Source organism: Anolis carolinensis, chromosome 2 (genome assembly GCF_035594765.1).
Source record: "Anolis carolinensis isolate JA03-04 chromosome 2, rAnoCar3.1.pri, whole genome shotgun sequence".
In the NCBI taxonomy this organism is placed as follows: domain Eukaryota; kingdom Metazoa; phylum Chordata; class Lepidosauria; order Squamata; family Dactyloidae; genus Anolis; species Anolis carolinensis.
In genome coordinates, this window is record NC_085842.1 from 108,768,315 (window position 1) to 108,785,884 (window position 17,570).

Below are 17,570 nucleotides of genomic sequence, written 5' to 3' on the forward strand. Positions count from 1 at the left end.
ATGGGAAATTTGGCCCCTTCTAGCCAATGTCTCCAAGTTTCAAAGGCTGCCTTTATGGCCAGTAGTTCTTTTTCCCAAATGGTGTAATTCCTCTCTGGTGTGGTTAGTTGACGAGAATAAAAGGCACAGGGGTGGAGGTGATCTCCCACCGGTTGTAAGAGTACAGCCCCAATTGCCACATCAGAGGCGTCCGCTTGCACCACAAAAGGGGTTCCAGGATTTGGGTGCTGTAGAATTGGCTGGGAGGTGAATAGTTTCTTTAGTTGCTGGAACCCTTTCTCTGCTTGATCAGTCCAGCGGAAAGGCTGCTTTCCACGGATGCAGCTAGTGATGGGGTCGGACCAGCGGGCAAAATCTGGAATGAACTTGCGGTAGTAGTTCGCGAACCCCAAGAAACGCTGCACCTCTTTCTTGTTAGTTGGCGCCCGCCATTCCAATACTGCTGAAACTTTGGCTGGATCCATGGAAAGCCCTAGAGGCGAGATGCGGTAACCAAGGAAATCTACCTCTTGTAGATCAAAAGCGCATTTTTCCAGCTTGGCATAAAGTCCATGATCCCGCAATCGTTGTAACACCATTTTGACGTGGTTCTCATGTTCTGATTGTGATCTGGAAAACACCAAAAAATCGTCCAGGTAGATTATCAAGAACCTGTCTAGATAGTCCTGAAAAATGTCATTGACAAAATGCTGGAACGTTGCGGGGGCTCCGCATAAACCGAAATTCATAACTCGGGACTCAAATAATCCGAATTTGGTCTGGAAGGCGGTCTTCCACTCGTCCCCTTCCCTGATGCGAACTAAGTTGTAAGCCCCCCGAAGATCCAGCTTGGTGTAAACCTTGGCTCCTCGAAGCCGATCCAGTAGATCCGAGATTAAGGGCAGGGGATAGCTGTTCCGCTTGGTGATATTGTTCAATGCTCTGTAGTCCACCACCAAGCGTAGTTCCCCTGACTTCTTCTTCACAAACATCACTGGGGAGGCGGCTGGGGATTGAGAGGGTCTGATGAATCCCTTGCGAAGGTTTGTCTCTAGGAATTCCCTGAGAGCTTCTTGCTCTGGTTCAGTCAGGGAGTAGAGATGCCCTCGCGGGATCGGGGCCCCCTCCACCAAGTCAATGGCACAGTCATAAGGTCTATGTGGGGGTAATTTTTCGGCTTCTTTCTCATTGAATACATCCCAATACTCGGAGTACTTCTTTGGCAAGGTGATGATGGGCTCGGTGTCTGTGGCATGGCATACCTTGGCTACGAGGCAATGGTTTTGGCAGTACGGTGAAGCAAACTGCAGTTCTCTGTTGGACCAGGAAATGTTAGGGTCGTGGAGAGTCAGCCATGGAATTCCCAAAATCACAGGGAAATGGGGGACCTCGGTAACAAAGAAGGAAATCTCTTCCATATGTTCCCTTATCCACATCCTGGTGGGTTCCGACCACTGACTTACGGGGCCCGTCTTGAGGGGACGGCCGTCTATGGCTTGCACCACACGGGCATTCTTGAAATCATGATATTGTAATCCCAGAGAGTCGGCATACTCTCTATCGATGAAATTGTTGGTAGCTCCAGAGTCTATCATGGCGTGGATCATGACGGGTCCCCTTTTTGCTGACCATAATGTGACCACGAGAAGGAACAGGACCCCGGTTGGCGGCTCTTGGATGGATTTTTTGACCGGGTTGGCGAGCCTCTCTACACCCGGTCGTTGGCTTCCCCCGCCGGCTGTGTGCCAGTCGGCTCAGACGCCTTCGTCTCCGTGGAGGACGCCGCCGCAAGACGGGCGGCAGGCTTCCCTTTGGCTGGGCACTCTCTGGCGAAGTGGCCCCCGTCCCCGCAGTACCAGCAGAGGTTTAAGCGTTGACGACGGGCCTTCTCGGCGGCATCTAGTCTGGGACGCACATTGCCCAACTGCATCGGCACCTCCTCGCCTCCTCTGGGGTATGGGGTTGGCGGTGGGGGTCTCCACACCGGACGTGGTTGAACGCTGGCGGGAGCGGGGGGTTTTGCCCCGGCTCTACTGCCCTGGCCTCGAACCCACTGTTTCCTGTTGGCAATCATGACTTCAGCCCGTAAACATTGATCAATGAGTGCCTCGAGGGTCTGGGGAGGATCCACCTTGGAGATTTCTTCCAGCATTTCAATGTTGAGACCCTCCCGGAATTGTCCCCTGAGGGCTACATCGTTCCAGCCGGTGTTGTGGGCCAGCACTCGGAACTCGGCTATATACTGAGACATAGGTCTGTCTCCTTGGAAAAGGCGACGGAGTTTGTGACCGGCTGCCTCCAAATTGTCCTCGATTCCCCAAGTCTCCTTGAGGTGGTCCAAGAAGTGTTGCGCTGATCTTAGGTGTGGAGAGGCTTGGTCGAACAGTGCCGTCGCCCAGCTGGCCGCTGGCCCGTCTAGAAGACTGTAAACCCATGCCACTTTGATGTCTTCTTGGGGAAACTCGGCAGCACGGGCCTCCAGATAAGCTTGACATTGGCGACGGAAGACATGAACCTTAGAAGCTTCTCCAGTAAACTTGGTTGGCAACGCCATGGCCGGAAGACGAACTCCGCGTTCCTTCAAACCCCTTATTTCTCCATCCTGTGCATTGAGCTTATCACGGATTCGGTCCACCTCTTCCTTGTCGATGGTGTAGGTAATCGGCTGGCCGCTCGGCCCAGGTACGACTCCGGTAGACATTCTGGCCGAGGTTAATTGGTGCTTAGGGTGGCGGAGTCAAACTGTCACGACCCAGGCTGCAGAGCACCAATAACCATACACAGAGGCCAGAATCTATCTAATATCTTTATTGTAGGAATATATAAGGTTAATAAAAACAAGTGTAGAAAATAGTCCAGAATTAGACCTTTCAGGAAAGGTCAGAATTAGTCCAAAAAAGCAATGTCCAATAAGAAATATTAAGGTCCAAAGTTGTAATCCAATAACCGAAACACTCACTTTGCCAAGCAAAGTGAGGGGAGATGACAAGGTCCTTTAGTCCATGAAACTTGAGCGAGGCTAGGAAATAACTTGATACTTAAAACAAGGCTTGAACGTGGAACAAGGTAACTAAGAACAAGAACAAGGTCCGTGGAATAACTTGATAAATCCGTGGAACAAGGCAAGGATTGATCCTGGGAAACAAGGCAAAGTCCGTAGATAAACAAAGGCTGGGAAGCAAGGCGAAGGCTGGATAGCAAGGCAAGGCTTGAGCAGGAGCGAGGCTTGAACCGGAGCGCGCTGTCCAGACACAACTCGCTCCGTAGGCTGACGAATTGACTCCGCGAAGTTACTACGCGGGTAAAACACCTAAATAGAGTCTAGCTTTCCCGCCGAAGCAGTTCTCTGGGAATCAGAACCGAAAGCTAACTCTGAGACCAGATGTGAGACTCCCCAAAGATTCTCACGAGAAGCAGTCTTAATTGGCCACATTCTTAGCTGCAATCCTCGCACTCCTGCGCGAAGCTGAATCCAAACTTCTCTGTTGTTTACAAAACTCCCGGCGCAAGAATACGGGAGAAGTAGGCTCTGGGCTTGTTTGACATACTTCTGGGAGACAACTTTCTTGCAGGTGCAAGGTTCCCAGATCTGCCTGGGAAAGATCTGGCTGAGAGGAATCCAGTTCAGACTGGGAAGGTAAAAAACCCAAGTTTTCATCTTCATCAGGAATTACAATGTCCTGAGCAGGACTACAAGGCCCATGGGTCATCACATGCGGGTTCCTCGCATCTAAGCACCGCGCAAAATTTCTTGAACCACCTTAGAAAGACCTGGGGGATCGAGGACGATGAGGAGGCGGCCGGCCATAAACTCCGGCGTCTCCTCCAAGGGGACAGGCCGTTGTCCCGGTACATAGCCAAGTTCCGGGTGCTGGCTCAAAGCACCGGCTGGAACGATATAGCCCTTAGAGGACAGTTTCGCGAGGGCCTCAACATCGAGATGCAGGAAGAAATCTCTAAGGTGGATCCCCCAGGGACTCTTGAGAGACTCATCAACCAGTGTTTACGAGCCGAAGTCCTGCTTGCCAACAAAAAACAGTGGCTCCGAGGCCAGAGTGGAAGAGCCGGAGTGAAACCTCCTGCTTCTGCCAGTGTTCAGCCACGTCCAGTATGGAGATCCCCACCGCGAGCCCCAAACCCCATGGGAAGCGAGGAGGAGCCGATGCAGTTGGGCAATGTGCGCCCCAGACTAGATGTTGCCGAAAAGGCCCGCCGCCAATGTTTGAATCTGTGTTGGTACTGCGGGAATGGGGGCCACTTCGCCAGAGAATGTCCAGCCAAAAAGAAGCCCGCCGCCCGCCTGGCGGCGGCGTCCTCCGTGGAGCCGGAGGCGGCCGAGGCGGCTGGAGCAAAGCCGGCGGGGGAAGCCAGCGACCGGGCGTAGAGAGGCTAGCCAACCCGGTCAAAAACCCCACTCAAGAGCCGTAAACCGGGGTCCTATTTCTCCTGGTGGTCACGCTGTGGTCAGTGAAAAAAGGACCCGTCATGATCCATGCCATGATAGACTCAGGGGCAACAAACAATTTAATCGATAGAGAGTATGCCGACTCTCTGGGATTACAATATCATGATTTCAAGAATGCCCGGGTGGTGCAGGCCATAGATGGCCGACCCCTAAAGACAGGTCCAGTAAGTCAATGGACTGAACCCACCAGAATGTGGATAAGGGAACACATGGAAGAAATTTCTTTCTTCGTTACCGAGGTTCCCCACTTCCCTGTGATTTTGGGAATTCCATGGCTGACACTCCACGACCCAAACATCTCCTGGTCCAACAGAGAACTGCAGTTCGCCTCAAGATATTGCCAAAACCATTGTCTAGTAGCCAAGGTCTGCCATGCCACAGACGCAGAACCCATCATCACCTTGCCCAAGAAATATTCGGACTTTTGGGATGTTTTCGATGAAAAGGAAGCCGAGAAACTACCCCCACATAGACCCGACGACTGTGCCATTGACCTGGTGGAGGGGGCCCCAATTCCGCGAGGACACCTCTACTCCCTGACTGAACCAGAGCAAGAAGCTCTCAGGGAGTTCATAGAGTCAAACCTCCGCAAGGGGTTCATCAGACCCTCTCAATCCCCAGCAGCTTCCCCAGTGATGTTTGTGAAAAAGAAGTCAGGGGACCTACGCTTGATTGTGGACTATAGAGCATTGAACAATATCACGAAGCGGAATCGCTACCCCCCTGCCTCTGATCTCGGACCTATTAGACCGGCTCCGAGGGGCCAAGGTTTACACCAAGCTGGATCTCCACGGGGCTTACAATCTAGTTCGCATAAGAGAAGGGGACGAATGGAAAACCGCCTTTCAGACCAAATTCGGATTATTTGAGTCCCTAGTCATGAATTACGGATTATCCGGAGCTCCCGCAACATTCCAGCATATTGTCAACGATATCTTCCAGGATTATCTAGATCAGTTCTTGATCATATATTTGGACGATTTTTTGGTGTATTCTAGATCACAATCGGAACACGAGCAACACGTCAGAATGGTGCTACAACGATTGCGGGATCATGGACTATATGCCAAGTTAGAAAAATGCGCCTTTGATCTGCAAGAGGTAGACTTCCTGGGATACCGAGTCTCGTCACTAGGGCTCTCCATGGACCCGGCAAAGGTTTCAGCAGTATTGGAATGGCGGGCGCCAACCAACAAGAAAGAAGTACAGCGCTTCTTGGGGTTTGCAAACTACTACCGCAAATTCATCCCAGACTTCGCTCGCTGGTCTGACCCAATCACCAGCTGCATCCGAGGGAAACAGCCTTTCCGCTGGACGGAGCAAGCAGAGAAAGGGTTCCACCAGCTAAAGCAGTTATTCACGACCCAGCCAATTCTACAGCACCCTGATCCTAAAACCCCTTTTGTTGTGCAGGCTGACGCCTCTGATGTGGCAATTGGGGCTGTACTCATGCAACCAGTGGGAGAACATCTTCATCCTTGTGCCTATTACTCCCGTCAACTAACAGCCCCAGAGAGAAATTACACTATTTGGGAAAAAGAACTTTTGGCCATAAAGGCAGCTTTTGAAAATTGGAGACATTGGTTGGAAGGGGCCAAATTTCCCATTGAAGTTCATACTGATCATCGAAATTTAGAGCACCTAAGGACCGCACGAAAGTTAAATCAAAGGCAGCAGTGCTGGGCTTTGTTCTTTGAACGTTTTGACTTCCAGATCCATTATGTGACCCCGGCTCAGACCAAGCAAGCAGATGCTCTATCACGGAAACCAGAGTATGCTGCAGGACACAGAGAGACCTCAGAATCTCGATTGCTGCAACCCGAAAACTTTGCCACGCTCACAGTGGGAAACACCAAATCCACTCCAATTGAACCAACTCCCTCTAACCCAGAATCCCTTTGCACTCAAGAAATTAGAGCCAGTCAACAGACAGATGCCTGGGCTCAAGAACAGATTCGCCAAGGACTACGTTTCCCATTCTCACTTAAGGATGGGCTACTATGCTACAGGAATCATGTTTACATTCCTCCAGGTCCCGGCAGAGAAAAAGCACTTCATCTGTGTCATGACAGCAAGCCAGCAGGACATTTTGGGCTATTTAAAACCATGCACTTGATCCTACGAGATTTCGGGTGGCCCAAGATCCGCAAGGATGTGGAGAATATGTCAATACCTGTCCTGTATGTCAGCGCTCCAAGACACGAAGGGAGAAACCGTCAGGGCTACTGCATCCCCTTCCCACTCCTTCTCGTCCATGGGAGATAATTTCCGCGGATTTTATCACTGACTTACCACCCTCCCTTGGATTCACCACGATTCTAGTAGTGGTGGACCTTTTTACCAAGTTGGCCCATTTCATCCCATGCAATGGTCTCCCCACGGCCAAAGAGATTGCAGATTTATTCCTTCAACATGTTTTCCGACTACATGGATTGCCCAAGAGTTTAGTCACTGACCGTGGATCTCAATTCACCTCTCGTTTCTGGAAAGCACTACAAAAACTATTGGGCATAGACTCTCGTTTATCTTCAGCTCACCATCCCCAAACGGATGGGCAAACTGAGCGCACCAACGCCACTTTGGAACAATACCTTCGCTGTTATGTAAACTACCAACAGGACAATTGGGCTTCCCTATTACCTCTGTCAGAGTTTGCATACAACAATGGTGTCCAGGCTTCAACTAAAGAAACCCCGTTCTTTGCAAACTACGGTTTTCATCCACGTTTCTTTCCTTCTGTCATTGAAACCTCAGAAGTCCCTGCAGCGGAGGACTGGCTGCAGGAACTCACAGCGGTGTAACAACTCTTGCACCAGCAACTGGATCAAGCCAAGGAGGACTATAAACGCCACGCTGACGGCCATCGCCAGCTGGGCCCCGAGATCAAGGTAGGAGATCGGGTTCTGTTGTCCACTCGCTTTTTGCCCTCCCACCGTCCCTGCCGGAAGTTAGATGCCCGTTTCATTGGTCCCTACCCAGTGGTGGCGCAACTTAACCCCGTGACTTTCAAACTCCAACTTCTGCGTTCCATGCGCATTCATCTGGTGTTCCATCGTTCCCTGCTCCTTCCGGCGGATGGTGTCCGCCCCGATGCGAGCCGGCTGGCCCCCGCCCCTGTTTTGGTGGACGGAGAGGAGGAATTCGAGGTTCAGGACATTTTGGATTCTCGCTTCCATCGCCGCCGCCTTCAGTATCTCATTGACTGGGTGGGTTTTGGCCCCGAAGAACGCTCCTGGGAAGATGCTTCCACAGTCCATGCCCCCGACTTAGTCCGCCGCTTCCATCAGGCCTACCCTACCAAGCCGCGGCCCCGCGACTCTCGGAGAGGGGCCCTGATTGAGGGGGGCCTTGAGGGCGGGGATAGTGTGAGGACTCATGGGCCTTGTAGTCCTGTTCCTAGTACAATTGTGGCAGACGAAGAGGAAAACATGGGGTTTTCGCCGGTTCAGCAAGAGCCGGAGTCTCTTCACCTGCAGGATGTTGATGTTTGCCCTCAAGAATTCAGCCAAACAGGCCTTGGGCAGAACTCCCCACCGTTTCCCAGAAAAGACTCTTATTCCAGAGAAAGGGGAGTCAGAGAGGCCCAACGGAGGAGTTTACGCTTAGCTGCCAAACATCAAGCTGATTAGGCCTGCTTCCCTTGGGAAATTCTAAGGAGTCACACATCTGGACAGAGTTGGGTTTTGCTTCTCGTTCTCTAGGGAAAGAGTTCTGTTGGCGGGAAACGAGACCCAATATAGGTGTTTGGCGCGAGGGTTTCTTTGCGGAGTCAATTGATCAGCTTGAGGAGAGAGATCGTGTGTGGACTTCGTAATCCCAGTTCCTTGCTTCCCGGATCAAGCTTCAAGCCTTGCCCTGTCTCACGGTTTTACCACGGACTCTGTTCATGCTTCATGTTCGTCTTGTCTCCAGTCACGAATCTAGCCAAGAATCTAGTCTATTTCCAGCCTTGTTGTCAAGCTTCATTGGACTCTAAGACTCTGTTATTTCCCCACACTATTGCTTGGCAAAGTGTGTGTTTCGGTCAAGTGGATTAAAACTTTGAACTCTAATATCTTATATTGGACAATACATTTCTGGACTATATTTGACCTCATCTGAAAGGTCTGCTTCTGAACTATATTCTTCACTTGTTTTTATTGATTTTATATATTTCTTTAATAAAGATGTTAGATAGAGACTGGCCTCTGTGTAAGGTTATTGGTTCTCTGCAGCCAGGGTCCTGACAGCACATGCCTATACCTTCATGTTATGCTGATCCCTTGAGTTACACAGACTTTGTAGGCAAGTGCGTTGTCATTGTCTTCCCCTGAAATGTAACCTACTGAACCTGGTATTCCCTGGTCATCTACCACTTGAGTACTGACCCTGCTTAGCCTCCGAGATCATATAAAATCTGGAGTTTTTTTGGTGTTTAAGCTGGTCTTTGTAGCCAGGAGAAAAAATGTGGTTGCTAGCAAAGGTTTTGTCAATGGTCAGACGCCAACTGAGAGCAAAATATAGTTTATTTAATAAACAACTCAAAAACAGCTCAGTAAATTGTCCAGGGGCTTTTAGCACTTAAATTTCAGTGCTAATAAGCAGTCAAAACTGAGGAAACACCAAAAGAACAAACTGACGTATAATCCGGATTATCCAGAGATATAATCCGGATTAAAACTAAAGTGCTTGAACTCAGCTCAAAATCACAAAACGGACTTAAAACGGCAAAACACACAAATGTAAATAGTCCCAAAGACTCAAAACTTCCTCAAAACCCAGAAGTACAGTAAAAATCCCAAAACTAAAGCGAAAGCCCAAACTGGGCTAAAGCTCTTCGCCAAAAGTGGCACAGGCAAGCAAAGCTGGAAGACGCTGAAGAAATAGCAGCAAGCTGCTGCGGAGTCGAAAGCCAAGCCAGGAATCAAAGGAGCATAGCGTTGTAATGAAGTCAAGCCGGTCCGAAGTCGGGATAAGGAAACAGCGTCAGGGTCGAGGGCGAAGCCAGCAGTCAGCAACAGTAGATAGCCACGGAGACGAGAACGATACCAAGCCGAGTTTGGGGGCGAAGAGATATGCCAAGTCGAATTCCAGTCCAAGGTCCAAAGGGTAAAGTCGTCACAACAAGGTCCACGTCACGGGATAGCACAAAGAGCCAAGACAACGGAGGCGAGCAGCAGCTAATGCAAAATAGTAATAACAATGCAGTCCAAAGAAAACCCACACAGTTCCAGCCCTCCGTTGCAGAATAACCCGGATCAAACTTACATCGGTTGCAAAGTCCCAAGCCAGTCTTCAGAATCACGTACAGGAAACCCAATGGCACCCAACAACACCTTGCCACACGCAAGGAATAATGGCCAAAAATCCCCAATTTATTTAGGTTTCCTTGGGCGTCCAAACATCCAACACCCTAGGGTCAGGTGTCCCAAATTCCTCATCAGAATCCGATCTCCAAACAGCCAACGCCCTAGGATCAGGCGTCCCAAATTCCTCATCAGAGTCAAGATCGCCTTGCCCACACCCAATTCTGTCCACACCTGTGGAACTGCCCTCATTCCTCCAGGCAGACCATGTGGGGTCTGCTTCTGAAGGTCCCCAAGCCTCTCCTGCGTCCTCAGCATCCATGGGCCCAGTAGGAACCCCAAGATCCTCCGGAGCCCGTGCCCAGTCTATACCAACTTCCTCCGCCACCACCGGTTCCTCAGCATCCATTTCCCCTTCAGGATCCCCTTCCAAATCCCCAAATGAATCCTCATCTGAAGACTCCTCATCTATCTCCCTGATTCTCTTCCTGTGTAAATCTTTCAGCAAGCCCTCCTCGCGAGGATTCTTCCTTCCCCTCCTGATCCCACCATTATCACTCACAGCCTCGGAAGACCCATTCACAACAGGTTTGCCACAACTCAAGATGAGCTTCTTGATGCCTTCAAAATCTACTAATCTCATCCAGCTCAGTTCCAAGCTAATGAGTGACATCATAGTTTGAGGTAGAAAATCCTATAAATTAATTCACCTTGTGTGAACAAAGATTTTTGTTTGTGTCTGTACTGAATTTACTGCTAATTAATTTCTTCCCCTGTGATTCATAATAATAAAGCTTGGAAAGTAGGGAATTCTTTCAGTGAAAAATCTCTGTTTTCCGCTTGCCTGTACCATACAGTGTATTTCAAATTCCTTACCTGTCTTCTTTTCCAAACTAAGCACTATGTCCTTACTTCTTAGGATATTGATATACACCCACTAATTTTCCTTTGTTGCAGTTCTTCTAGCTTTACAGTAATGTACCTTTTTAAAATGAATACAATAGATTCATAGAATCATAGAATCAGAATAGTAAAGTTGGAAGAGACCTCATGGGCCATCCAGTATAACCCCCTGCCAAGAAGCAGGAAATCGCATTCAAAGCACCCCTGACATATGGCCATCCAGCCTCTGCTTAAAAGCCTCCAAAGAAGGAGCCTCCACCACAGCCCGGAGGAGAGAGTTCCACTGCCGAACAGCTCTCACAGTGAGGAAGTTCTTCCTGATGTTCAGGTGGAATCTCCTTTCCTGTTGTTTGAAGCTGTTGTTCCGCGTCCTAGTCTGCAGGGCAGCAGAAAACAAGCTTGCTCCCTCCAAAGAAGGCTGTATCATATTATACTCTGTTTTATTTTTGGACTCCTTTTTATTAATCGCTGAAGTGGAATATGCCTTTCAACATGGCCTGAATGAGTATTTTTCAGCATTGCATGGGCATTTTCTATAACCTCTTCACCACTTTCCCGAGATTTTTTCTCTAGTCTGTCACCACTCAGAGTCTTATCAATATGATTAATAACCATATTAAGTGTGTTCAATAATTTATGGAAATTTTTTATAAACCAAAAATGGAATTTTCTCTTTTTTTTGTTTTATAGTGGAATCTAGTATGTGATGATGACTGGAAAGTCCCCCTGACGACATCTTTGTTCTTTGTGGGAGTGCTGCTTGGATCTTTTATATCAGGACAACTCTCAGACAGGTAAAGTATATGCAACTAATCTGTTCTCCTAAAGTTTTGTTTTTAATTCTTTATAATTTATTTTAAATCAAGACGGTGTTCAGTATGAGAGAGAATTTCAGCTATGGTGATCTGAACCCAACCCCAAGAATATTCACTTAACAATATGGCTGCAGAATGCAAACAATCAACCATGCTTGGATGAATTTTCCCTTTACTTTTCAGGGTCATGTGACATACCACAGTCTTTAAAGACTGATTACAGACTTTTCTGGCAACTGCATCCTATACTTTCATGAATGTGTACCTACTTACTCTGAGTATAGGTGTGAGTATGAAATGCATATATTTACAGAGGATGAGGGATTGCTTAAAAATACATTAGTGTTAACAGTAAACATGGAAGAAATTGAAGTTAAACATTACTTACAAGGATTTTGCAATCTGCGTTATAAATTGGAGAGCAAAATACAGTTGGGAGGAGTAACATTTTAATCTGAGCAAGCTGCATATGCAAAGTAGTAGATTTACGGCTCAGGAGAATTGTGTTAAGAAGGTGAACACGTAGGAATGTGCTTAATCTTTGTCTTAAATACTATCTTATGTCTTCAGGGTTCTAGAAACATATTTACATGGACCAGTATTATCTGCAACCTGTTTGACTGTCCTGATTTTCATTTAAAATGAATTTGGCACCTGTACTACTATGAGGTGTAGTACTTTGTATGTTTTGGGAAAAGGGCAATCATACCTATGTTTCCATGAAACTTCTGGATTCATACATGTTGGTGATATTACATCTGAGCTGCAATCAGTAACTTAAAATTTGCCTTCCTCAGCTTGTATATAAGAAATATTGGTTGTTCCCTAGCTGCAGATTGCATTTATTATCAATAATAAATTAATAATGTAATAACAAGGATGACATGCTGCCACCATGTGTTCCATCACAAAACATTACTGAGGAACTTACACAGTTTTTGTGGCCTAATCTTCAGAAGATTTGCCTTGTTAATGGTTAATGATACTTCATGACAACACCTTGTAACTACTGTCATTATGGCATGATTGTGATATGGTAGCTGGAGACAGATGTTGCCCTGGGACACAATTTCTTGTAAGCTTTCTAAAAGTAGAGTAGGCTCTCTGTTTCCTACAGCACAAATGGGTAGCAGCCTCTATTTGTAAAAGGAGGAACATCATCTACTTCTTGAACTGGCACCTCTGATGATTATATCATGGATTCATTTTCAGTCTCATTATTTATTTGTATCTTCTTTTCCCTATAAGGTTTGGCAGAAAGGCAATTCTGTTTGCAACCATGGGTGTGCAGACAGGTTTCAGCTTCCTACAGATCTTCTCAACCAGCTGGGAAATGTTCACAGTGCTTTTTCTTATAGTTGGCATGGGGCAGATTTCAAACTACGTTGTGGCCTTCATATTAGGTAAGACCATTTTCATTTGTTTCAGTTATTACCTGATTTCAGTGTGCTGAAGCATTAGTCAGAAATTATTGTTTTGTAGAAAGCATTCTTTGTTTATGTATTGAAGACCACTGAGTAAAGAGAACTGATTGCTTTCTTGCCTGACATAATTGAGAAGAAAATAAAAAGTGCAGTTATTTTGGCTTGATGGTGAAAAGGTTAAACTTGATAATTATAATGCCTTATTTGTATTCCGCCCTATCTCCCCAAGGGGTCTCAGGGTGGATTCCAGCATACACAAACACAAAGGCAAACGTTCAATGTTTAAAAACAATGAAACACAGACAAAGGTAAAGGCTTCCCCTTCTGGCTCTGAGGGGTGGTGCTCATCTCTGTTTCTAAGCAGAAGAGCCTGCATTGTCTGTTGACACCTCCTAAGTCATGTGGTCGGCATAACTGCATGGAGTGCCGTTTACCTCCCCGCTGAGGCGGTACCTATTGATCTACTCACATTTGCATGTTTTCGAAGTCCTAGGTTTGCAGACTCTGGGGCTAACAGTCAGAGCTCTCCCCATCTCACAGATTCGAACCACCAGTCTTCTGATCTGCAAATTCAGCAGCTCAGTGGTTTAACCCATTGCGCCACTGCGGCCCCTTAATATTTTGGACCACTATTTTAATGCTTTGTCCATTATATATACTATTAATTCTAAAGATCAGGGATTTGGGTTTAATACCCAGAGCCAAATTACATGAGATGTCACAAATCTATTTTTTAAACGTGAATGTCAGCAGTAACATAAGGATCTTTTTGAGGTGTTCTGTGAACCATAATTCATTGAGAAATTGATCAAGGAGAGAACAGTTAAGCTGTCTTCAGCCAGAAAAAGTGCTGAACATGTAATACTTAGATGGTTTTCTTTCTCTAAACCAAAAAAAACTTGAATAGAATTTTTTGAAAATTTGCATTCTTTGGAGAATAAACGTCTGCCAAATCCATTGATGAAAAGAGAAACAAAGAAAATCACTTTTATGAAGAACATTCACAAATACAAATAGATATCCCATGTTATCTGTTTGTATTAATATAGTGCTGTCATTGTACATGATGTTATAGAGAAAATCATAGCAAAAAGTCTTTTTTTAAATGAAATTACCCTTGGAGTGGGGAAGATAAACAAGGGATTGAAGGAAGAGAGATTGAAATGTTGGCCAAGCCAACATTTTACTGTGCAAAATTATGCTTCCATATGATAAATTGATTGTTGTTTCCATGCCATTTGCATTGTTGTTTGCTGACTGACTTGATAGTTTTAAAACACTGTCACCCTAGATATTATAAACATTTTCCTTCTATCAATGTTCATTGATATTGATGTATCAATATAGCCCAACATCCTTTGAATGAAGATTCCCACAGAAAGTTCTCATCTGACTATTATTCCATTATATGAAATTATTAATGAGGCGCCCTTTTGTTTGTTCTCTTTCTGTTGTTAAGCAAAATTGTGTTTCTTTAAATTGTTGCATGCTACTTTTTCCCTCCTAGAACAGAAAAAAATGGTGAACATCACCAGAATCAATTTTTTAAAGGTTGAAAGTTATGTTAATACAGCATTTTTAAACTGGTACAGTTCCATTTCTTGCTAGGTTGCAAATATATATGCCATAGTAATTGCATAGCATTTTTCATATCTTGAAGTGTTAAAATACGCTAACGGTATCTCACAATTCCTAAAAAATTATCAGTGAGGTTTAAATAAAATCTTTCTCATTGTCATGCTGTGATGGGCACCATAGACTGAGAAATCATTCATTTCTTTTAATCATTATAAATACTTAGATCTTGTCCACATTCTCCATTTGTACCTGTTTCCCTCTTTTGCTTTACTTTCCTAGAGAACATTCAGATACTGTAGCCTTCAGTCACTGTAATCAAAGTGGACAAGGGAGAGGAACTGGAAAACAGTGTGTACTAATTGTAAATTTGTGAAGCAATGAAATCAACAATAACTGGTTTTGAATTGTTCTATATGATCTCAAAGTGATTTACAAACTAAAAATCACACCATTTTACAAATTAAGCATAAAACCCCTAATTAAAATGCAAGACACTAAAAACCAGAAGTTAATGCTCAGGAAGTGCTTGAGAAAGAGCAACATGCTTAGTGTTCACACATGCATTTTGCAATAAACTGGGCAATAAATTGCTGTTAAAAAGAGCATTTGACCATTACAGGGTTATAAGAAGGTATATTCATTCAGTGTTCACAATGTGCATTTTGATCTTTCTCAATAATCTGTCCTCAAGGCAGATTCTGTTCCTAAGAATTTTGTTCACATACTACTTGGCAAACTGAGTAATCTTGGACTTCGGAAGCATGTTGAAGGCTTCTTGAAGTAGAAATCCATCGTGGCAGAAACCTTCAAAATTTTGGATCTTTTAGCACTTCTTTATTAGAAATCTTCTTTGTTTCTGATAAATTCATTAGCAATAAAGGAGTTTTCTATTAGTTTCATCAACTTCTGAAAGTAGCTTCTGTAGAACACTTTCATCAAATACATCTCTTCACCTAAGGCTCTTAAATTTCAACAATTATGCTGATGATAATGCTGTGTGTATAGCTGCTGCTGTCTGTTAATATCACTAGAATGTAGATGCAGAATTGTTTGTGTTTTGCCCTTTTCAGGTTTCTAATTTGTGTTGATTTCTCCTGTAAAACTAACTTCGATTTGTACAGTGGCTCTTGGGTTATGTTGACAAGTCATACAGTAGTGTTCAGATTGACAGTTTTTCTCACTGGATCCAAACCCAGCCCCCTGACTAGACTGGCAAATTAACTTTATTACTGCAAGTTCCTTATTATTCCACCAAATGAGGAAATAAAACCCTCAATCACTAAATAATAATTTGCTATGTGGACTTCTTTCAAGTTAATAATGTGAAAAAATAAGGTTTTTCATAAAATAATGCAGCTTTTGACAAAATTACAAACCACTGTTAAACATAGGAGGAAATGAAAAATTCTCAATGCCTTTTCCTGGTTGCATGACAGTGGCAGGAGAAGAGTATAAAGTTGAAGTTCTTATTTCCCCCTTTTAGATTGTGCACATGCCAGACTATTATTTAGCGTGCTTGTACAATGTAGTCCTCATATAGGGCTAAGAAAGCTATGGTCTGTAGGCTGTATGGTTATACTAGACCATTTTTGAGATTCCTCAACCACGTGTTTAACTTTTTAAAAAATGTTCTAGACTTCAAGCACCTGTCATCCTATGCACTTTTTTGAGGTTTCCTCTTTCCTTTCCTCATTCCAAAACATACCACACAGCTTCATACTGCAGTTAAGTAGACTGGGGAGAATTGGAATCCTGGAAAAACCTTCAATTAATGTTAATGACGGACGGTTATCTTACATGTGCTAGCACTAATAAGTAAAATTGATTGTCAACGATGTCCATATTGGACCTGGGTAAAGCTGTCATGTCTGATGTGTCAGAAGTCTAGCATTTTCTGTAAGCATATGGCATAGGGCCTGCTGTTCTTAAAAACACACAACCAAATACCTCTTAGAAGAATGTACTGTTCTTTGGATCCTAATTGAAGTCTGTGCCCTTTACTAAATAGAAAGGTAAAAAAGTTTCCCCCTGACATTAAGTCAAGTCGTGTCAGACTCTGTGGATTGGTGCTCATCTCCTTTTCTAAGCCGAAGAGCCGGCTTTGTCTGTAGACACTTCGTAAGTCATGTGGCCAGCATGACTGCATGGAGCATCGTTATTTTCCCGCTAGAATGGTACCTATTGATCTATTCACATTTGCATGTTTTCGTACTGCTGAGTTGGCAGAAGCTGGAACTGCGGAAACTCACTAAATGCTGTAAATAGTGTCATTGAATTTTGCTACTTTTCATAGGCCTAAGAATTATTATTATTATGTTTATTTATATCCCACTTTTTCTCTCCACAAGGAGACTCAGTAGCACTTAACAAATGTTTATTAAATATCTTCACAATTGATTTGATAGTAATTTGCAGTAGCACAGAAACTGAAATTCCAATAAATCATAGCCAGTAAAGCTTTTTATTTGTTTTTAAAGGAAAATAAAGCAACATTAGCATTAATTAAGAAAAGTTAATGAAGTTTTAGTTTTAAAAGCCTTCATCTAGTCATTTGTTTTTTAAATGAGTGACAAGCTGAAAGATTTTATTTCCATTAATTAACTGTTATCATTCTGTAGATTAAATTGAAAATATAAGAATTGGTGTGTATTTGTTTAGTTGGCTTTCTTTCATTAGACAGGTTATAGGATTAGGATGTTCATGAAAAGCAGACAGATACATAGATCCAATAATCACTGGCTTTTTTGATCTGCCACACCACTGACATGTTTGATATTTGAACTTGTTTTGCTTGATGTTAGATTACACAGGGACCAAACAGTTTACAGTAGAGCTTTCCAAACTGTGTTTTGTGACACATTACTGTGTCAGCTATAGTGTGTTGATGTCTTGGAAATGTATGTTATTATCTTACAAATTATATACTTTTAGAAATATAAATGAATGGTTTTCATGAGATATGTAATGTGTCCATACCTTTTATTATTATGATTTATATGTGTGTTTGTATCATTTATAAGATATTCATTTAAGCTCTGATTCACTAGAAAAATTGAATTACCGTGTCGTGAAATGATATATGTCTAAAAAATATGTCACCAACATGAAATGGTTAGAAATC

At 44.4% G+C, this 17,570-nt stretch overlaps 1 protein-coding gene across 1 annotated transcript in view; it reads left to right on the top strand.

Annotated features, from left to right (window-relative positions):
- The window catches only part of slc22a4 (solute carrier family 22 member 4), a 75,610-nt gene that overhangs the window by 26,780 nt on the left and 31,260 nt on the right, over positions 1 to 17,570 (top strand). Inside the window, exons 2-3 of the mRNA XM_003217390.4 lie at positions 11,323 to 11,426; positions 12,696 to 12,850. Of these exons, the coding sequence (XP_003217438.2) occupies positions 11,323 to 11,426; positions 12,696 to 12,850 (259 nt within the window). The remainder of the gene's footprint in view (positions 1 to 11,322; positions 11,427 to 12,695; positions 12,851 to 17,570) is intronic.